Below are 24,495 nucleotides of genomic sequence, written 5' to 3'. Positions count from 1 at the left end.
ATTTGCGGAAAATAACAGTAAATCAAGGAGCACTGAAAGCTCGGAAATTTGAATAAGGGAAAGCAGAGATTATTTTAAAACGGAGTTTAGCGAAACAAGGAATTCAATGGCGTCAGGAGGACCAGCAGTTCCGATTGCAGTTCAAATGGATGCAGAGTGCGATCGAACGACTAGCGTCGTGCCATTACCTACTTTTCGGGGTTTGCCAGATGCGGATCCAGATCAACATTTGTCTCAATTCTTGACGGCATGTGTAGCCAATAATGGAAGAACAGAAGACATTTGGCTGAGATGGCTGCCAGCGACATTGAAAGACACAGCGTTTGAGTGGTATAACCGCCAACCTGTGGGACAATTTATCAATTGGGAGGCATTGAAAAATGCATTTTTAGCCCATTTTCGACTAATTGGTTGTGAAGAACGTCTTAGAGAAAAATTAATGACCAGCAGAATGGTACCAGGTGAAGCGATGTCGTAGTACGTGCTATCTTGCTTGAGAACGCGCCGGGCGTCTGGCTGTAGGAGGTAGTATGGTGTTTCGCTAGTACTCAAGCAGTCTATCGGATTCTTGACTACCCAAATACAATCTATATCCGATTGCAATGTAAAAGCTTAATTCCAATATAAAACGCCTAGAGACCCTATATAACTTCAATCTCTTTTGTTATTTTTATTTTATTTTATTTATTTTATGTTATTTATTTTATCTTTATCGTTAATTACTTTAATCCTAGTTCGTGAACTTCGGCAAGCTGTAAAAGGATTTCTTAGAGGTAAAAACGGAGGAGAAAGCTCTGACGGCGAGAGCCAATTTCGGATCCATTTGAACTGCAATCGGAACTGCTGGTCCTCCGGACGTCATTAAAGATGCCGGTGTTCCGCTCAATTTCTTATTAAAATAAGAACGGTCTCCCGCAAAAGTCTTTTTCGGACTTCCAGGCCTTCCCGATTGACTATTATTATCCCCAAATAATTTTACTGGTTGAATATGAGGTGAAAACGACAGGTTTTGATATACTCTGAATTGGTCTTTATTGGCAAGTGATTTATGCCGATCTTCAGAACCAGTCTTGTTAGGATCGGACGTATTTCCAATTGAAAAGATACCCAGTGGGGTACCTAATTCCTCTGTGCTTTCCTCGTTTTCCGTTAACGGCTTCGAGAGGTTTGCTGGCCTATTAGCAGCGCTCCCCGCGAGTGCTCTTGGCAATTTCTTTAACGGTATGTACTTCTGAAATATTAGAGGTCGATCGTCTTCTGGGTACGATCAAATATGTCGACAGGCATGCAACCACGGCTTAATCCAACTTTGTCGATGCTTTTTTTTCAATTTGCGATCTCGCTCATTACGCAACAAATTTCTTGCTTGCGATCGCTCTGTTCTTTCCTTTGATTGCTTTATTCTCTTTGCTGTTAAATTCTCATTCTTAATAACCATACTCATTCTTCAAACACTACTGAAATCGTCTTCCAATGCCAATTTTCTCACACGTTTGGTAATTAATTCCTAACACTCAAAGCTATTATCACTCCCCGGCAGCGGCGCCAAAATGTGATTGCTCGTTTTACTTATCTACCTAGTGTATAGTGTAAACAGGGATAGAGGAACTATCTATCCCTGTTTACACTATACACTAGGTATCTACATTCTGAAAATAACTACTTATTCTACATAGCCCCACTCCTAACTGTGCAGCGTCCTCGCCAACACTCAATTGATACCTATCTAAAAATTATCTAACAAAACTCTACAAAAATTGCGATCCCTCTGACCTATCTAATTAATCAATTGCCGCAGTATCTGTTATTGGTTCCACCGATTCCGGTTCCAACTGCAAATCTTCGTCCTCCTCCAATCCTTCCATCGGTTCCTGCCTCAACTGAGCTGAAAGGTCTTCATTGTACTCGCCCAGTTCACGGACTTAAGCTTCCAATTTCAAGATCTGGACATCCCGAAGTTCCAATTGTTGCTGCTGCTGACTCATCCATTCTGGAACATCTTCAATCGATACTTGTGACTGGCTCCTCACTGTTAACTTTTATTTGGAACTACTACTCTCGAAAACACAAGAAATACAAGGAAATGGCACTCCAACCAACCCAAAGCAACACCACAGAATGACTTTAACTGGTGCCCCACTCCTATTCTTTTACTACTTGGTGATAATGACAACATGTTACCCATACTGTCTATGAAAGGTAATGAGAAGTAATCTTTCTTGGTGGCCGCATTAAGTTTCCGAAAATCCTGACAATTCCCATTCTTTTTCCGTACCCTCACGATTGGCGACACCCATGCACTATGCGGAACAGGATAAATAAAACCCACGTCGAGAAGTTTATCCAATTCCTCTTTCACTTAAAGGGAATATTTTGGGTTAAGCTGGTGTTGCCTCTGCCGTACCGGTTTAGCGTTCTCCTCTAAAATGATACGATGCTCACAGACTTCAGCGGGAATACCTTTTAAATCATCATAAATCCAAGCAAAAGCGGATTTATGATGCAAGAAAAATTCGGTCCAGCAGGTCAATTCTTGTTCCTTAATACCTTCGTAGACCTTAATTGTCCGAGGTTCTGCTGTGGTCGCCAAGTTGATAGTTTGACATAAAGGTGCAACGGCGATGTTCTGTTTCAATTGGTGCTACTGCGTCATCATCGGAGCTAAGCTCATCGTCCGACGTTAATTCAGATGCTGGCAATTGAGATTCCCCGTGATAGTGTACTGGGTACATTTGTAACACCATTTTGTCTCTGCCCTTGCCAATTGTCAAAGTACCCCGACCCCAATCGTTCTTGGCCTTTGCTTGATAAAGCCAGGGTCTGCCCAATAAAATGGGATACGATAAAGTCGAACTCTGTAATCGGAAGACGATATAGTCGATTTCATATGCAATACCGGCAATCATAGTTTGAACACTCCGTAAGATACCCATTGGTTAAACCCAGCTATGATCTGCCATCCGTAATACCAATGTCGTGGGTACTAAGTGTTCCAAATCTAAAGCATCCATTGTATAAGCGTTCATTAAATTGACGCTGGAACCACCATCCACCTGAACACCCGAGATCATAACACCGTCAATCGAAACATCGATGGTTGGTGCACCTGGGTGAGGGTTCAAACTGACTTCACAAACTTCTTTATTACGTTGCCTATGCCGTGTTAACGATGAATTCAATGTAGAACGGCACCCTGGTGCGACCGCTAGAAGTTGCTTCATAGAAATAGAAGGCCGAATAGCGTCCAGATCCTTCAAAATATCATAGGGTTCCATGTTTAAGATAATTCCCAATGCCCTCTATCTTTTCATTGGTTTGAGTTTAACTCCGTGAGGTAAGATATTCTTATGCCCTAGACTTGGAATTGGAACAGCAGCCGGGGCTTCCTTAGAATTCCCGCCCCGGAGAGGATCTTTCAACGGATAGGACGTTTCTCGGAACTGCGTAGATATTGGAACTGCTTGGAACGGAACCGAAGCCTCCGTAATTGGGACCTCATTGGGTTCTGCCACCGAGTCAGGTCTCATATTGGGTACGAATAACATAACAGGACCTGGATTGGATTGTCTAGGCAAATTGGCACGTGGGACTGAATTGGGTTCCTCAGTCTGTTGAGGTCTCAATATTGGGATACGTCCCAATACTTATATTGGTTCGTTTAACCCCGTGGACGGCGCTACTTGCTCTCCTGCGATTGGTTCATCCATGTCCTGAATTGGATTCTTGTCTTTTTGTTGGCCTATGGTAAGCACTGCGTTCACCACCTCCACACGATGTACTGGTGAGTCTCGTTGAACAGGGCCTTTGTCCTCCTCCGGTTGGCTTGTTTGCATTAACTGGACCCGGTTACTATATTTAAAGGGCGCATTGCACTGCTGATAAGTGTGACCAGACCGCTTACAATTTCCACATATTGGAGCATAGTCATCACTGGCCCTTGGATTAGGACATTCACTCGCATAATGTCCGATTTGTCTGCAACGATAGCAACGAAGTGGTCTCCTGCCACTTCCTTCAGGGATAATGGGTGTCTCTACTGGTATATAATGGCTAGGTCTGTTCCATGTTGGATGAGTAAAGGATCCTGGCTGACCCATTGTTATTGTAGAGTCTGGCATTGGCTTCGTCATGGGTGGATATTGATGGTATCCTGGTTGGTTCATCGCCAATCCGTGAGTATTGGATACACCTTCTTGGTGAAATTCAGAGTTGAGGAAATTAGAATAATTCCTGTTTTGCTTATTCGCTCGATTTCCATTTCAGCCAAACCTATTATTCGTCTGTACTTGGTTGACATCCCACGAAGTTGGTTGAGTCATTATCTGGTGACTGAGTTGTTGTTGCTTCCGTAAATTCCAACAGTTGGTGGTAATATGCTTGCCCCCGCAAAAGGTACATTGTACAGTCATTTGGGGTGGTGAAGGACATTCTGTTACTAAATGAACTTGCCCCTTACAATTGCTGCACCAGACATTGGGACGCATATTGGTTGGTTTATGCCTTTTTTCTTTATCCTTGGCCAGATTCACAGCCAATTCATCCATTTTTTTCGTCAATGTTAACAACAATGACTCATTGGGATCCCTTGATACCAATGCATATGGCAATTCCTTTGTAGGTATTGGTTTCTGATACGTGGAATAAGGCGCATACGGTGTCGTGTTGTAACACGTCTATATGATGAAAATATAAATGAAGAAGATTTATTAATATTTAGTCATCTTGGGTGTTAGAAGCGGTGGCCAATTCCAGTGCAAAGAGGCCAGGTTCAGTCACCCCGTTACAGTCAGCCCAGGCATACTCACCAGTAACGAAATGCTCCGTTCGATTCCAATAAAATTAGTCAGCAGAAAGGGAAAGGACCAATTCAACGACGGGTGAGCCTGGTTCGAAGAGCCAATTGGATCCAATTTCAGAAGACCTCTAATCCAGGTTCTATTACGGGCCTCTTCCAATATGAGACCTGACTTGGTGGGGCAACCCAATGCGGTCTAATTACGGGGCTCCGATTCCGTTTCAGGCTGTTCCGTTCTTTGTGCCGTTCCGGGAACGTCCTTTCGGTAAAAGGATCTCTTAAAGGCGAAAATGGGGGAGAAAGCTCCGTCGGCTGTTCCAATTCGGGGAGTCCAAGGCGGAAGAATAGGATCTTCTCAGGGTTAAAGGGGAGGATAGGTTAAGAAATGAAAAGAGGGGAGAATCAGGGTTTTTAAGGGTCGGAGAGCTAGCTTCATGCTCGGGGAAAATACAGAGAATTGGGGTTTTTTTTTCTTCATAGGGTTTTGGGAAGACTGAGGCAATCGTTGCTGAAAGTCAGTGTTATATTGGTGAACTGGATTTTTTTTCCGAAAGAGAGGAAAGGCTGGTACTCTTGATTGTTGATGAAATGGGAGATACTTCTGTGGTTGAAATTCAGAGTTGTCTAGAAGGTTGAGTATGCTGAATGCATGCGTGGTTGTGTTAATCTGACTGTACGGATAGAGGATATCTGCCAACAGTTTAAAGAGGTTTTGGGAGTTGGCAAATTGGGGGTTGTTTAGGGTTTCTATGATAACTGGGGACCTACCGACAGGGATAAGAGGAATATCGGCGAGCGGCCAAGGGACATCGGTGCGGATTGCAGCATAGCCTCACAATCTGTAAGCGGGGTTGAACTGGAACTTCTTGAGCATTCGAAAGGGCTTGCAGAGACACTAGCGATAGATGTTTCACAACAAGTCGGAAGGACAGATCGAGGATCACAGCTTGCCGAAGTTCACGGTCTAGGATTAAGGTAATTAACGATAAAGTTAAAATAAAAAACATAAAATAAATAAAATAAAATAAAAATAACAAAAGAGATTGAAGTTATATAGGGTCTCTAGGCGTTTTATATTGGAATTAAGCTTTTACATTGCAATCCGATATAGATTGTATTTGGGTAGTCAAGAACCCGATAGACTGCTTGAGTACTAGCGAAACACCATACTACCTTCTACTGCCAGACGCCCGGCGCGTTCTCAAGCAAGATAGCACGTAATACGACACAAGTGGTGAACCCGACGTGAAAGCTTGAGGTGGAAGGTATTGGATTTCGTTTGATTTTATTTTCATGGAGAACGAAAATAAAAATTTTGAAGGATCTTTGGGAGGAGTTTCTGGTGGGGGTTCTTCTAAAGGACAAGGTATGCACATGGATCCGTCTATCGCGGGAAGAAAATGCCAGACTGTGAGAGTCGTAAGCCGAGGGCCATCGCTGTGATAGTGTGAGCCGAGGGCCAGACTGTGAGAGTCGTAAGCCGAGGGCCATCGCTGTGATAGTGTGAGCCGAGGGCCAGACTGTGAGAGTCGTGAGCCGGGGTAAGCTTGGTGCTACCTCTTTTCTTTTGTTTGTTATTTTCTTTGAATAAGAGGATTGAGAGTTTCTGAATATTGTGAAGTGAATTATGGAATGGAAATGTGATTGGTATTATTTGAGAAGAAGAAAGATTGAATGCTGAAATCTGATTGTAGTTCAGCAGAGAGAATGAGTCTGTGTTTGTGTGAAACACCGTAATGTGAATGGCAGTTCTGTGTGAAGAATTCCAGTGATTGGAATGAGGGTAATTGTGCGCTGAAAGCTGTGAGGGCGCAGTATTACAGTTGGAGATTATGAGGGTGAATATATTGGTGGAAATAGCAGTTATTGGTATGACTGAATTGCTGTAAGGAAGAGACCGATAAGGTGAAGGGAGGAGATTATAATTTCCTTGTGTGTTCAGATATTGAAAGTAGAGACGATACATTCAGGAGGTAATTGATTGTGTGACCCTAACGTGAACGCTTAAGCAACTAGTCATTCCCCGTGTTCGAATCTCCCTATACGGGTTTATTCTGGGAGGTTTCTTCCGGAATAAGTAAAACGAGCAATCACAAGTTATCATTGATGAAATTTACAAGAACCTCTAATTGATATATATTGATTAGCATAAGTGTATTGCGTGATAAAGATTTTCTTTCAATTTTTATTTATATAAAATATTCATAGATCTTGTTTCACTATATGACATGAATTAAATGTTGATAATGTGAAGATAATTTAATTTCTATGATCAAAACTTCAAATAATTAAAGAATTTTATATAATATTAAATAAATTATATATATATATATATATATAGTTTTATTAATATTTCATTAAATTTAAATGTTGTATATGTAAAGAGAAATTTTAATCCATCTGTAGAAATCTCAAATCAATCTATTTTTTATAAAATATAATTTCTACCATTTAAAAATAGTTTATTATTAGAATAGTTGTTAAAAATCAACTATTGTAATAATCATTTTCATTTTCATCATTTGGCATTCTCTCATGTTGATTCTTCTTCATAATTTACATTCAATGCTTTTTCAACTTCCCTCCAACATAAAATAGTCTTTTTGCTACTTGTTTTAATCTTTGTTGCTAATCTCTCACACTCAACTTCCTTAAAGCTACTCCATTAGAGCCCTTCTCCACTCTTCACCACCATACATAATCTGAGCAATTCCATTATCTATCCTTCATCCCTTGCAAATCAATACATCATAGATACCAAAATTGAATGATTTCTTAAGGAGGATGACATTGCAAAAATAACCATACTCATGAAGATAAGACGAAACAAAATGTAGGTCAATTTAATATTTTCCTATATAAATAAGATAAAATATATGAATAATGTTGAAACTTTAGTATTTTTGTAATTAGATAAATTTATTCAATAAAATAAAATAAAATATAACATAAATTATCAATAACCTATACTTAATCTATTTAGTTAGGTTTCAATCATAGTAGATATCACTAAACTGCCATGAAATGAATAAAATTAAACATATATATATATATATATATATATATATACATATAATTTTTTTAATAATAAAATTTCTCATTGTAAAAATTTAAAACTTGCTATGAATGGGTAAAATACATAATCTTCTCTTTGAGATTTTTTTATTTTTATTTTTATTTTTATTTTTTAAACTCCAAAATAAAAAATTCACAATCCAATTACAAATTAGATATATTACCTCATTGACATTTAAAGTAATAATTATCAATGAAATCATTGAGTTTTTATCATAGTGAAACATATAAAAATTGATGGGACAGAAGTTTCAGTCATCTTGAGAGAGATATTTGTAATACAAAACATTACCAAAAATGCTGAAGAGTCTTCCACGTTGAAAAGGCGAATTCCGCGACGGAATCCTACCACCAGCACCTCCACTAAGCGTTTCCAGAGCACAGTTCCAAGAGGAATATCACAGGTTCGTGCCGAACCTAGAGGTTCGGATTTCGTTTCTGAAACCTAAATCTGCCGCTGGAGCACAGGATGAGTCTTTTCCGCCATAGCCAGGGCCTGCATCTCGAAGGGAGAACCCACCCCCGCGTCCCCAGCCACCATGAAGTTCTCTCCGCGTAAGCCCATCTCCTGTGACGTTTAATTTTTGTTCACGTGCCATAGTCGTTTGAGATGTTCTGGGTCGGATTCGTATTGAGACAAGGGTTTTGGAGTTTGTCAAACTGGTCGCTCTAGCATTGTGAAAGCTTCCAGGGTTTCGTCTTGATTTGCTTGAGAGCGCATGCCAGACTCGTTGCATGGTTGGCTTGCTTAACACTGTGGGTTACTGCTCGTAGTTTTGGACACCGACCTAATCATTCGACTGCGGAAACCGGTCTTTAGGGTTTCGTCTCAGTTTGTTGACCTGTAGGTGAAGCGATGTTAACGTGGGCTTAGTAACCCTAGTTTTGTTCTGGCTTCTTAGAGTGGAACTTTTTTTTCTAGAAATCTAATGTATTGGTAACTTTCTGTAGCATCATCTCTCACGTTATGCCCTGCAAGTGCTCCTTCAGTGGGTGTTTTAGAGATCGGTTTCTCGTGTTTAGGTTCTTTTGTGAAGTTCGTCTGTGTTCTTGTTCGGTATTCCACTTAGGAGGAAATGAGCTTAGAAATGATTGTTACGGGAGCAAAGGACATCCTTTGATGGTCCTTCTGAAGTATCCATTATTGAATTTTATTCAGATTTTTTATTTTTTAACCTAGTGTGTGTGCGTTGAATTCTTCTTGGGCCTGGGTTTCTGTAGACTCTCTGATCTGTATTCAATGTCTATGTTTCTTTGGCATTGCTACAACAAATCAGATTCTTCTATTTGGCGACATAATTTCCTTCTAGATTTTCTAGGTCAGTCAATCTTCTGTCATTCACACTTTTGTGAAGTTTGTACTGAGAATTTTCTTGGTTCATTGTGCAGGTGTGAGCAGCTCTAGGTGCAAGTCGCGGAAAGCACATTTCAGTGCTCCTTCCAGCGAACGCCGCATTCTTATGAGTGCCCCTCTTTCAGCAGACCTGAAGAACAAGTACAATGTATGTCAGTCTTTGCCGGTGCATTGCTGATTCATTTGTGTGCCTCTTTTGCAATGAAACAACGACTTGACCATGAAAGCTATCTACAGTTGAATGTTATCTTATTTAATGCCGGTTTTCACTAGGATTGTTAGTGGGTCTGATTTTATCACCTAATTTTTTAAAAAGAATGTCATCGTCAAATCCAGGTTCGATCTGTTCCCGTAAGGAAGGATGACGAGGTCATGGTTGTACGAGGCACATTCAAGGGCCGGGAAGGAAAGGTTGTCCAAGTATACAGGCGGAAGTGGGTGATCCATGTGGAGCGCATTACCCGTGAGAAGGTCAATGGTATGTGTTCACTTAACTCTTAGATATAGAAGTTGGCTAATTTCTTCTGCAGTACTGCTTTGACTTATGTCCATTTCTTCCAACACGTGTCCTAGTTGTTGCCTCATGCGTTGAGCATTAAGCGTTTTGTTGATATGATTCCGCAGGTGCAACCGTGAATGTTGGCATTGATACATCGAAGGTGGTGATCACAAAGCTCAAGCTGGACAAGGATCGCAAAGCTCTTCTTGAGAGGAAGGGTAAGGGTCGTGCTGCTGAGAAAGGCAAGGGAAAGTTCACTGATGCGGATGTTTCTCCTCCGCTGCAGGAAGTCGATTAGATTTTGGTACTCTTATCTGAAATGGGTACATCTTTCTATGAATGTAGCTTGCTTGTAAGCGCTTTAAAAAAATCTTCCAAATTTCCTGGACCTAGAAGTAATTGTGATCCTCATCATCACCATGTATGAAAATGTTGAATCGTTTTGGAGAGTTATTGTGAAATTGTCTCATGTCATCAGTGCATTAGTCCCTAAAGCGTATTGGTAGTCCTCCTTTAAATTTCCTCTAGAAATATTTGGGATGAAGTTCATTAAAATGGCGAATGCACACGTTCAGATGCAATGGTGGTGCAACGTTTCAACCAGTTTGAACGTTCATCAGTACAGAATATTAATATACGTATATGTGCTCATTTTATTATACATATCTAGTTCTTTGTTTTGAATTAGCAGGATTTCTGTTCTAGCTACTCTCCTCAGTTACTGGAACTAATCAAAATTCATGTTGTAGTTCAACTTGTATTGGACACAATTTTTTTGTCTGTGTACGGTATTACTAGCGGAAATCTGTGTTGTTGGGAAAGGAAAAGTTATCAAATTTTAATTTGTGGTTGCTCAGTTGGAAATCAACTTCTCCTACAGAACTGTCCACCAAGGGAAAAGAACAGAAAGAAGATAATATGCTTAACAATGTTATGGAACCATCTATGTATTTTTAATGTTGTTGGCAAACACATTTCTTGTATACTTGAACGACTTAGATAGTTCACTTAAAATAAGTTTGTCAAGCTACACTCCCTATTGATATATGCCACATATATATATATATATATATATTCACATATATGCAGTCACTTTTCTACACATGAAGAAGTGGTTTGTTCAGCTTGTTGATGTTTAAAAGTAGTTTTAAATGTGTGTTTGTCAATCTTCAATTTTACTGCTGAAGTAAGAAAGCCATACAATTAATAGCATTCAACAAAGTATTTGTGATTTTGTGTTTCTCGTCTCAATTTTTTTTTTTTTTCAAACAAATCAATTTAAAATAACCTTTCTATTTATGACTAAATGAAATCCCATTAAATTAAAAGCATTTTCATAATTACCGTATGGTGAACACCATGCACACATATTTTTCAAATTATAAAAAATCGAAAAAACAATGTACTTATTTATTTGTGGTAATTATGGTTTTGAAAAATATTACAGTAAAGAAAGCAAGGTTGAAGTGTATTAACAAATTGTATGTCACATTTTCAATATTGAGATTTAAAATTACTAACAATTATCTAATTAAGTGCCCTCAAAAGGAATAAGAAATTCGTTTTAAGTTTGGATTCATAAAATTTATTAGATCAATAATTTAATGCAAAAAACGAATTTCAAGATCATGAGCAGCAAAATATTTTAATAATTTATAGAATCAAATATATATATATATATATATATATATGTTATTACCAAATTTATAAAGATATATATATGTGTGTGTATGGATATATATCTATATCTATATATATATATACACACATCCATCTAATGTTTTGATTAGCTACTTGTAAAAATATGTGAAATGCACATGTTTATTATCTTCTATAGTCTTTTTAATATCAAAGACATCCTTGCAAATTAAAAGTGTAAATATAAAACAAGTATATAAATTTGATATAATATATTGGAGCCCTTGCTAATACAAGTGCAAAATCATATTAATTTTAATGCATAACATTATAAAGATGCTTTTAATTAAATTGAGTTTTTAAAAGAAATTGTAAATAAACAATCTATTTTTCAATGAAATGGTATTAAAGTATTTATAACAACGTTAATACCATTTCATTGAAAAATAGAACATGGTATTAAAGGATTTATAACAAAAATGATGTACATACATTTTATAGAGAATTTTTTGAACATGTGAAATTATGTGATTTTTATGATATTCAATTATATCAACTTCTTATATAAAATTTTGAAAATCCATTAAAATTGAAAGGAAAGCTTGCTTTGGAATTAATTACTAGAAGAAGTGGAAGATATTTTAAAAAAATACATAAAAAATCAAAACTTAATATAAATTGTTCAATACTAAGAAATAAAAATATTCCTCTAATAGAATAATCAAATGCCATATATTTTAAATAATCAAAATGATTATTGTCATTCTTAATGTTGTTTGAAAATTTATTATAAAAAATATATAAACTTATATTTATTTTTAAATCTATATATATATATATTTTAATTAAATAGATATCTGTACTATTGGATACAAAAAAACTATACTATTTAAATTTTTAAATAAATAAATCAATAGTTGCTATAGAATCATTAATTAAAAAAAGATAAAATAGAAAAAATAGAGAAAAAGAGAAAAAATCAAATAATAATAGAACCATTTATGTTTCTTGAATGTTAGTGGGATTTACTACTATTGAAATAAAGAATCTTGATTGTATTTAGAGAAGTGCATTGTAAAAGGATAACATATGTTTTTGGCCAATAAGAAGATTTTTTTATTTTATTGTCTTATAATTAAGCTTTTTTATTATATAGATAGTGCTAAGAAGCTTATCATACTATATTTAAATTTTGTTAAAACTCTCTTATCTTCTACTATATCAAACAAACATAATCACATAATGGATATCATATTATTCAACTTGAGTTACTTGTGCATATACTTTAACAATTCATGTGATTAATACTAAAGTGACTATTTCAACAATAATAATTTATCAACATATAAGAGTACATTTAATAAAACATTATTGATTTTATAATAGTTACTACTATATCTACCACAAGTTGCTCTAAACTTGTGGTGCATACTATAATGCACTTTTCTCAATCACCAATATTGTAACAAAAGTAAACTATATTAGTTTATGGCTCTTAGTTAATCCTACTAGTTGTTATTTGTGAAGAAAGAAAGACAAATCTCAACAATAAGAACACATAAGATGATTAATAACAACACCATTTAAGAAAATCATATTAAATCATGAGAGATTGTGGATTGACCTTATTGCATTTATTAAAACTTAAGTTTGTTGACACATTATCAAGGATAAGAACTCAAATATTGTAAATGAATAAGTAATGCGTATATCAAAGAGTGATTACAGAAAGAGAATAAATAAGTATGTCTATTCAAGAAAAAACTATAATGGTTGATGTCAAAGACTAAAATATCAAAGACTCTTGAAACTAGATTAGATGCAAGAAAAAAATTGATAAGAGTAAAAAAGACCTCATTCTTACCTCTATATATACTATCTAACTAAGAGCTATGTAGCGACAATCTATAAGACTTGCAACATGTGTCCAACTTGCAAGATATATGTCTAACTTGTAAGACAAGTTTTCTATATGTATGCTACATGGCCAACTTGTATCACAAGTCGCCACCATGTGCATTACATGGTCAATTTGTTGGCCAAATTTTTAACTTATTAATCATATACAAATACATATAAAGTCAAACTTGCGTCTATAAAGATTCTAAGAAGCTTCAACAAAAGATATTATTGATATTTATCTATTTTTACTTACTTCATCCCAACTCCTTTTGTTTAGGCATTTCTTAATATTGATTGCATCTGTGACACACATAGACCAACAGTTGCCTCTACCTTAGAAATATTATAATATCTTGCGTTGAAGGAGCAAATTTGATGGTCAATCATTTTTTTCATGTGTTCATCAATAATTTGCATACTTTCCAAGAAAACATTGTATTTGTGCTTTTTAATTACATTTCTAAGATTATGGTAGAAATGACCAAAGAACATCAAACTATTTTATATATTATACAAGCTATTTTTTATTGAATTATTATATAATTACTATATAATATAAATAGTGGAATAATAAAAATATTAAATATAACTATGTTTTAAAATAAAATTGTTTTTTAAAAAAAATTATGACTATAATTAAATTTTATATCAAGTTTAAAGCAAATAAAATGATAGCATTGCAAAGATACAACCTCAAGATCTTTAAAGAAACATTTCACTTAAATATGAAATAAAAATATTATAATAAATCATTCTTACATATTTATAAATTAAAAAAATAGATAAATTATTAAATGCTAAGCATGCTTAAATACCTCCAAATTATTTTAAGGTCTTATTGTAAACATAAGAAAAAACACCATCTATATATTAATTCCAACCTTGTATATTATATAATAGAAAATAATCATAGATTCTAAAGAAGATATTTTTGAAGCTAAATTAAGATAATATAAATAAAAAAAATTCAAAAATAATTATAACAAACTTTTTTATTTATCTCTATCTATACATACAAGGAGGCTATTAACAATTGATATTTGAACAATTATTGGAGAAGATCACGGACAACTAACAAAAATAATATAGATAAAATTTCTAACTTAGGTATATGTAGTCCAAAACAAAAACTAATAGTAATCCTGATGCAAAAAAATAAGAATTGAAAAAGAGCCATCTAACAACAAATCAAATCTAGTAAAATAATCTTTTATTGATTTAATTGAGTCTGCTAATTTTAATTTGATTATACAAAAAATAATAATATTTATTCTAATAGATAAATATAGTAATTAGAAGCACTTCTAATAGATCATCTATATAAGTTTTTTGCTTTATGTATCTATTAATAAAAAATTAAATTTATATAAAAAATTCTCTTCGTTAAGATTCTAATAGAAGATTGGTTTATGATATATAAATAAGAGAAAAAATATTCTCTAAGATAATATGACGTAAATAAACTTTTATTATTTTCTATACAAAATATAGTTTGAATAATGTTTTTTTAATAATATTAGATTCTCAAATAAAATAAAATAAAAATTAATTAAAAAATATATATTTAATACAAATATATTATACATGATAAGAATACATATTTTATAAAAGCCTTGTTAAAAAATTACAATAAAACTTATTGTCTTAATCAAGATTTAATGTAGTAGAAAATCAACTAAGTTATATTATTAATTGAAATAGAATAAGATAATTTTTCTTATTGATTATTAAATGTTTAATTATTTAATATATAATATAAATTTTATAATTGATAATTAAGTCCTTAGGATAATCTTGAAAGACATCTTTGATGAGTATTTGTGAAGGACATAAATCAAAATAAGAAGAATCTTAAAATATTTTCATGTAATTTAAGAAGAATAAATATTCACTCCATAAATAATATAGTATTAAGACTAGAATAGCTATTTTCAAAGACAAAAAGTGTATAGACTCTTGAAACTAGATTAAAAATAAAACAATATTGACAAGAGTGAAAAAGGTTTTAGTCTTGCTTCCATATATATTATCTAACTAGGAATTATGTGGTGATGTTCTATAGAACCTCCAACACGTATTGACTTTGCTAGACACATGACTTAACTTGCAAGGCAATTTTTCTATATGTGCGCCACATAATTAGCTTGTTCTATAAGCAACCAATATATATGGCATATGGCTAACTTGTTGATCAAGTTTCTAATCTATCAATCAATTATAAACACGTGTGAAATTAAAATCATATCTATAAAGCTTCTAGGAAGTTCTTCTAGAAGATATTATGAAATTAATTTATATTTATTTATTTTTACTTAATTATATAGATAATTATTAGAATAAATACATATGTTCATGATATTATTTCTATTTTTAGAAATAAGTTCCATAAGGATCTATCATCATCTTTCATAGATTTTGCTATACTTTATATTGATTTTTATGGATGTTATCAATGAAAAGCCTCCATTATCTTTATTACATTTACAAGATTCTTTGCTAGCTCCTATGTACATTCACTAATATCATATTTGTGCTAACAAATAAGATATTCTAATTTATTTTGGTATTGTCTTGAGTTTAAAACTTCTTCCACTTTAAATTCTTTATTGTTGTCCACTTCTATAAGAAGAAGTGGTACTTGTATTCTTTTTGGTATGTTCACTATCTTATATGATTCAAAAAGAGACATTCAAAATATAGAATGGATCTTCATCAACTTCAATAAGTATAATTGATAAGCAACTCAATTGATTTATTTACAAATAAGAAAAGATCCAAGCCTACAATAGTCTAACTTGTCATAATAACAAGTAGTGTTGATATTGCAATAAAGTAATCATACTTTATCATATATTTTGATAAATGATTTTCCAAATCTTTTGCTGCAAAATTTTCAATTTTTGAATAGTCAAAAATATCAAGTTGTGGATGATAACCATAATTGATAAAGAAAAGAGTTTGTTAAATAGAAGATTATATCAAATTATTGTATGTAAACTCTATCAATAGTATAAGAATTATCCAATCATCTTAATGATAGTTGATGATACACCTCAAATATTATTTTAGAGCTTGATTCACCTATTCCATTTTTCTATTAATTTGAGGATGAAATGCCAAAAATAGTTTTATATCCATCTTCAATATCTTAAAAAATATTTTCAAAAAATTTCATTCAAATTAGATCTCTCTAACTAATCTAATATCCTTTGACAATTCATAATAACAATAGATGTTGTCAAAAAAAACCTTAACTATTTCTTCATTTGAAATAAATTTTACATATAGTACAAATTATTCTATTTTGATCAAGTAATCTATAATTATGAATATAAAGTCACATGAATTTGAACTTGAAAGATTTGTAATAAAATCTATAGAAATAAAAAACCATAGTTATTTTAATTGGAGAAGTTCATAGGATTGATAACAAAGAGTTTTTGATCTTAAAGAAATACCACATGATTGTATAAAATCTTTCACAACCTTTCACATTTGCAGCCACTAGAAATATTTGGATATAAGCTCCAAAGTCTTGTTGTATCAAAAATATCCTACCATTGGAAAGTCATAATGCATTTGATGAATATCTAAATAAATTTCTTCTTTTGGAATATATTGACAACTTTCAAAATAGAATAGGTTGTTCTTGAACTAAAACTTGGAAGTATCATGAGACTTAAATGAAGTATTTTTGATATTATAAATAAAAAATTAGAAGATATATTTTATTAAACTTGCTTGATAAATATTGAATCAATAGTTAATGTTGATTTTATTACTTGAAGACAAAATTGCTCAAACTTCAAGACAACCATTCTTTGTTGATTAAAAGCTACATCTTCTTTTTTTGGTATAAGATAAGAACGTCTAAAAAGTACATCTAACAAATCTTATTGTTTTTTTAAATTGATATGTTATCTTAAAATAAAATCTTAATAATGACATGCTTCAATAAGTCTAGAGATGATTCAATATACATGTTGACATAAAATATTTAAAATTCTTGTAATCCATATACACAATGATTGGATTAGAAGTGCCATCTAAATAGCAATGCCATTTTTAAAAAGAATCCATAATTTCAAGAAGTTCTTCATCATGGATTTCATAGTTGATTTTTACTACAAAAGCTTTTTTTAGAATAAAAAGCTTTCTATATGTATATCTGTGACATTACTTTTCTTTCTAGAGACAAGTTTCATGAGGAGTGGTCATTATATGTTGAAAAAATCCAACATGCAATAAATTATATTTGTTACATACTATGATCTTTGATCTCTTCAAAGATGGTTGATAGGGCCTCTCAACCATCAATAGTGTCCCATATCAGGGCGGAAAGATCACCTAGTTATTTGATCATTGTTGAGGCCTTCATAACTTCCTTCAAATAAAACATTTTAAATTCCATGAAGAGTTGTTTCTACTTCTAGTAAAATCACCAAACATTGGAAGTCTCTTCCAAGGTTGTGATACCAAATACATTGTATCTTGCTATCTATTCAAGGAAGAACATTTTTGAAGAACTTCATTACAATTGTATCATCTTGAAGGTTGTGACAATCACAATGTCTGATCTGATAAGTTAGCAAATAAAGATTTTTGAATCAAATCCATTAATTGTTGATTTTCTATTTTTTCAGTATTACAAATATACAAAAACCATAAACAAGGATAAAAGATAGAATACAATCTTTCTTAGATCTTATTTCTTTTATAATAAAGACTTAATATTCTTCATCTTAGATTTGATGGATGTTGTCGATAAAAAGCCTCCAATGCCTTTGTTTTATTTATAAGTTTCTTTACTTGCTCTTATGTGCATTCATTAATATCATATCTATGCCAATAGATAAGATATTCAAATTTATTTTGACGCTGCCTTGAGTCTAGAACTTCTTTTATTTCAAACTCTTCATTATTGTTCACTTCTATAAGAAGAAGTGTGGCTTGTCTTTTTTTTGGTATATTCACAATCTTATATGATTCAATAAGAGACACATAGAAGATAAGATGGATCTTCATTGATTCTAGTAGATGTAATTGATAAGCAACTGAATTGATTTGTCAACAAATAGGAAAAGGTCCAAGCTTTTGATAGTCCAACTTATTATAAGGATGAGTAGTCTTGATATTACAATAAAGTAATCATACCTTATCACCTATATTAAATTATAGTTGTTCCTTTCAGTAGGCATCCCAGTTGATTATTTGTCATTCTTGAGCTTCCTTTAATTACACCTTTATTGTTACATGTAGCTTACACAAAAAAATTTCCAAACCTTTTGCATAAGGATTAACAACTTTTGAAAAGTCAAAAGTATCAAGTCATGGATGGTAACCATAATTGACAAAGAAAGGTGTTTATTGCATAGAAAAATACATTATATTATTATAAATAAACTCTGCCAATGGCAAGAAGGTTCTCCAACTGTTTTATTGATAATTGATGGTATACCTTAAGTATTACTCCAAAACTTGGTTTACATGCTTTGTTTATCTATCAATTTGACAATGAAAGGCCAAAAAAAACTTTATGTCTACCTTTAGAATTTTAAAAATATTTTTTTAAAATCTTGGTACAAATTGAGTTCTCCTATCTAATATAATATCTTTCAATAATCTATGATATCAATAGATATTATTAAGAAAAAGCTTGGCAGTTTCTTCACTTGTGATAGATTTTGTGTATGGTACAAAATGTGCCATTTTGGTAAAACAATCTACTATCACAAATATAGAATCACACAAACTTGAGAATGGAAGATCCATAATAAAATCAATAGAAATAGAAGATTATAGTTGTTTTAGAATAAGTAATGGCTGAAGAAGTCGATAAAGTTAATGACAAGGAGTTTTTGAGCTTGAATAAATATCACATGATTGAACAAAGTCTTTTACATCTTTTTACATTATTAGCTACCAAAAATCTCTAGATATTAGTTCCAAAGTCTTCTTGTATCCAAAATGTCCTACTTCTTAAAAGCCGTGACATACTTGAAGAACATATAAATGAACTTCTCCTTTTCGCACATATAGGCATCTTTTGAAATAAAGTAGGTTGTTCTTGAATTCATACTTAGAAATATTACAAGATTTTAGAAGAAGTATTTTTGATATCATAAACAAAAATATTAGAGGACATACTTGATTGAATTTGTTTGAAAAAAGTTGAATCAACAATCAATGTTGATTTCATTACTCAAAGATAAAATTATTTTGACTTCAATAAAATTATCTTTTGTTAATCAAAAGCTTCATCTCCTTCTTTTGATGCAAGATAAGAATGTTTAGAAGGAACATCAAACAAACCTTATTATTTTTCTGACTAATAAGTGATATTAAACTCAAATCTTGATAAAGACATACTTCAATAAGCTTAACAATGATTCAAAATATAAACTAACATAAAATACTTGAAGTCCTTATGATCCGTATACACAATGATTGAACTGAAAGCGCCTTCTAGGCAATGATGCCATTCTTGAAAAGAATTTATAATTATAAGAAATTTTTTATTGTAGATCTCATAATTAATCTCGGCTACTAAAAATTTCTTAGAATGAAAAGCTACTAGGTGAAGTTTATCATCTATTTCCATTTGTAATAATATGGCACCTAAAGCAAATTCCAATGCATCTGTTTTTATAAAGAATGCCTTAGAGAAGTCAATACAATACAAGATTGGTGCAAAAACAAAGCTTGTCTTTAAAGCTTCAAATGTTGCTTCCACTTCTTGATTCCATTGAAGATTTTCTTTATAAGTCAAATGTATAAATAGAGTTATAATTCAAGAAAATTCTTTAATAAAGATTTAATAGTAGTTGATAAATCCCAAAAAATATTGGATATCTCATATTATTTTTAGAATCTTTGAATTTATAATATTTTGAACTTTCTTAGGATCCATTATAAATCCATCATTTAAAATGATGTAAGTTAAGAAGTCAACTTGAATAGTGTGGAATACATTTTTTTTTTTTTTTTTTTTTTTTTTTTTTTTAATTTTTTATCTTAGCATAGAATCTGCCATCTTTTAATTTTTATGACACTTAATGAATATAAAGTTCATGTTGTTCAATATTCTTAAAATAGATCAAGATGTCATCTAGATAATAAATAACAAAATCATCCAAAAATACTTAAAAAATATCATTTATAAGATGTTGAAAAGTTACTAATATATTTTTAACTTCAAAAGGTATGATACTATATTCAAAATATCCGTACTTAGTTCAAAATGCAGTCTTCTATTCATCTCCTTTTTTTGATGCATACCAAATTGTATGCTCCTCATAGATCTATTTTTGTATAGAACTTAGCTTCTTTGAACTGATCAAGAAGTTTAAATATTAAAGGTAGTGGATATCTATTTTTGATGATAATTTTTTTGATTCTTTAATAATTAATATACATCTGCAATGATTTATCTTTTTTCTTTACAAATAAAATTGGTGCTCTTATTAGAGATTTGGAATGGTGTATGAAGTTCTTAGTTAGATTTTTTTTAATATACTCCTTGAGTTTAGCTAACTCATTTTGTGATAAATTGTAAATTGGTCTAAATGGCCATTGTGTTCTTTCTTGAAGGTCATCTGAATAGTCATAGAGATGATGTTAAGGAAGAGTACGTGTATTCTTTTTTTCAAATATATCTTGAAATTCTTGATATTGGCTTGAAATGATACTTGAAGTCTTTCTATTATTAGAAATAAGTGTGGCATAAATGACACAAGGTGATCCTTTTTTTGTAGCATACAAGAATGCTCTTGTACCTACAAATACAAATTTAATTATATTAGACTTGTAATTTTCTACTTGATTAAATATACTTTTAGTTATACTTTTAGAAAAGTTGAAAGTATAGAAAATCTAATCTACTCAAGGGTTGTATTTTTCCAACTACAATAAACCTAAAATGATTAGATTAGAAAGAGATCTAATGATATTAAATACCACAAAGCTATTATGACCATTGATTATTACTTCTATAGGAAGTATTTTGTGAGTAACATCTCTAAAAGATAGTAGATGACCATCTATGACTTCTACATGAACATGTTTAGTTTTTCTTATTAAAAACATGCTAAGTCTTTTAAGAAAATTTTCATCTAAGAAACATGTTGAGGCTCTTGAATCTAATAAGGAAGAGGCTTTGTAATGTTTAGGTCCTAAAATAATAATTAATATAAAATAAGGAGAGGGTTCTGAGGAGAGAATAAGATCTTTATTAGGTATTGTACAAGGTTCCAGCTACATAGGTACTATTGTAGTTGGAATAACTCATTTTCTAATATATTATCTTCTTTGATATTTGTACTTCTCATTTTATAATTGTATTACTTTTTTGAACAATATTGAGTAATATTCTTAGGTTTTCTATAATATAAGCACAATCTTTCCTGATGGCGACAAGTCTTTTCTTGTTTAGTAAGAAATTTAAAACATATCACATGAATTTTCATATCTTCTACTTCTAAATGTATGTATTGAAGAGATGTTGGTATTTCCATTGAATTATAGTAACATTGAGGTCTACTTGTTTGACTCTCACATTAAAATTCAAAAAATTAATTGTCACACTTTATAATAAAGTCAATTATTTGATTCAGTGTTTGAGGATTAGGTAAGTTGAGCATCAATTTCTTTACCTTATATTGTAATCTATAGAAAAATCACCTAATAAGTGTAGCATCATTTCACTTGATATTAGTTGTAAGTTGTCAAAATTGTGAAACATGTAATGTTACAGATTAGTTATCTTATTGCAAAATATGGAACTTATTGATTGCAATACAAGTTGCATCATGTTTTCCATCATTGGAACAAAACTCTGCTAAAAAAGCCTCCAAATTATCTAGTATTGAATCTCATCATTCAAGAAAAGATGAAAACCATAATAATGTTGAATCTGAAAGAAGTGTACTGATGAATCTAACTTGTGATCCTGGAGTTGGATAGATTTAGGATTGAAGTTCAATCACAACTTATATTTGATTAATAAATCCTCAAAACTTAGATCTTGTGCCATCAAACTTCTCAAGTAGGGTAATTCTTCGTTCTCTAGTACCTGAAAGATGTTCTACCATAGGAGAAGAGACATGATTGGATGCAAATGTTGAAGCAACTCCAATCATATCTATATCTTCACTTCCTACCATTCTTGTTGCTCTTTTTCGTGGTAAACTGAGTTGATACATCCCAAGCATTAACTCTTTCAATTGCTCTTGCATTTGAGCTATTGTACTCTTCATTTTAATAAGCTCTGCCATGATAATAATTAAAAAATAAATATCTAATATTGCTCAAGACAAGTACAAGAGAGGACTTAAGAACAATGAAGATACTAAAAACAATAATTAATTTAGAAGAAGATAATCTGTAACTTCTAATATATTTATGTTTTATCGAGAGAAATGCGTAATCCTTTCTTAATCAAGAAAAAACAAAGGTCTAATATTGTAAGTATACTCTTTTCAATGTATCAAGGACATGAATTAAAAGAAGATGCATAAACTTAGAAAATTTGTGTCAAAAGAAAAGTGACAAAATAATAATAAAGTAGTTTGTATATTAAAAAGAAACTGGAATTGCTATTGCTAAAAGACAAAGAAATTAAAGGCTCATAAATCTAGATTAAAAGCAAAAAAGAGTTAATAAGAGTGAAGAGGGCTTCACTCTTGCATCTATATATACTATCTAACTAAGAGCTATATGGCAATGTTCTATAGAATCTCTAATATGTGTTGACTTTGCAAGACACATGCCTTAGCTTACAAGACAAGTTTTCTATATATAGGCCACATAAGTAGCTTGTTCTTCAAGCTAAAACATGTGTGGCACATGATCAACTTGTTGACTACATTATTAACCTAAAAAATCAATTAATGACACCTATAAAATCAAAGAAATATCTATAAAGCTTCTAAAAAGCTTTTATAGAAGATATTATGAAATTAATTTATTTTTATTTACTTTTATCTAATCATATAGGTAATTATTGGTTTACATGTGTATATTCAAGATAAGTATTAATTGATAAATTCCAAAAAGTATCCCGTATATCTTACTATTATGAAAATCTTCAAATCTATGATAGTTTAGATCTTCTTTGGATCCATCATTAGGTCTTTGTTAGATATGATGTATCCTAGGAAGTCAAATTGAATAATATAGAATATACATTTTTCTATCTTAGCATATAATCTTGTATCTTTAAGTTCTTGTTACACACAGAAACATAAATTTTATATTTTTTTATATTTTTAGAGTAGATTAGAATGTTGTTAAAATAATAGAGAATAAAATTATCAAGAAATTCATTTATAAGATGCTGAAAAATAGCTAGTGCATTTGAGAGTCCAAAAGGCATGACATTATATTTGAAATGTCCATTCTTAATTTAAAAAATAGTCTTTCATTTATTTCTTTCTTTGATATAGACCAGGTTGTATGCTCTTTATAGATCTATTTTTGTATAGATCTTTATTTCATTGAATTTATTAAGAAGTCTTAAAATCAGAGGTAGAAGATACATATTTTTAACGGTGATATTATTAAGTCCTTGATAGTCCATGCATATCCAAAAAGATTCATATTTTTTCTTTTTAAATAAGATAGGAGCTCTTTCTAGAGATTTTAAATGGCATATGAAGTTTTTAGCCAAATTTTTGTCAATGTATTCTTTTAGTATAATTAACTCATTTTATAATAAGCTATAGATTGGAAAAAATGGTGATTGAGATCTTTTATAAAGATCAATTGAACAATTATAGAGTCGATACATTAAAAAGAATATTTGTATATATATATATATATATATATATATATATATATTTTTTCAAAAACGTCATAGAAATTTTGATACTAGATAGAAATATCACTTGACATCTTTCTACCATTAGAAATGAAGGTGGTATATATTGCAAAAAATGATCATTTTTTTTATTGTATGTGTGAAAGTTTTTGCATCTACCAATAAGAGTTTGGATATATTAGACTTATATATTTTTATTTAACTAAAAAAACTTTAGATTAAACTACAAATAAAATAAAAGTTATAATCTATTAAATGATTGTATTTTTTTAATCACAATAATTATAAAATAACCAAGTTGAAAAAAGATCTTATGTCATTAGACATTACTATGCTATTATGATCTTTAATTGCTACATCTAAAGAAACAATCTCATGAATAACATTTCTAGAAGATAAAAAATGACCATCTATGA

The 24,495-nt window shown here is 31.5% G+C and overlaps 1 protein-coding gene across 1 annotated transcript; it reads left to right on the top strand.

Moving 5' to 3' along the window:
- The first annotated feature begins 8,357 nt into the window (after nt 1-8,357).
- Nucleotides 8,358-10,111, top strand: LOC112287319 (large ribosomal subunit protein uL24z). The gene is made up of 4 exons (XM_024530219.3): nt 8,358-8,425; nt 9,260-9,372; nt 9,561-9,702; nt 9,849-10,111. Exons 1-4 carry the CDS (start codon nt 8,410-8,412, stop codon nt 10,019-10,021), a joined length of 444 nt encoding a protein of 147 aa, XP_024385987.1. The 5' UTR covers nt 8,358-8,409; the 3' UTR covers nt 10,022-10,111.
- The last annotated feature ends 14,384 nt before the right edge of the window (nt 10,112-24,495 follow it).

This window comes from Physcomitrium patens, chromosome 10 (genome assembly GCF_059467195.1).
Source record: "Physcomitrium patens ecotype Gransden chromosome 10, ASM5946719v1, whole genome shotgun sequence".
Lineage (NCBI taxonomy): Eukaryota > Viridiplantae > Streptophyta > Bryopsida > Funariales > Funariaceae > Physcomitrium > Physcomitrium patens.
Note: the sequence above shows the minus strand (reverse complement) of the source record. Positions and strands in the feature narration are given on the sequence as shown.

Bases quoted from the DNA above. Each gene is read 5' to 3' on its own strand.
- LOC112287319 (XM_024530219.3), top strand. The intron at 9,373-9,560 runs GTATGTCAGTCT...CGTCAAATCCAG, and splicing joins ACCTGAAGAACAAGTACAAT to GTTCGATCTGTTCCCGTAAG. The intron at 9,703-9,848 runs GTATGTGTTCAC...ATGATTCCGCAG, and splicing joins TACCCGTGAGAAGGTCAATG to GTGCAACCGTGAATGTTGGC.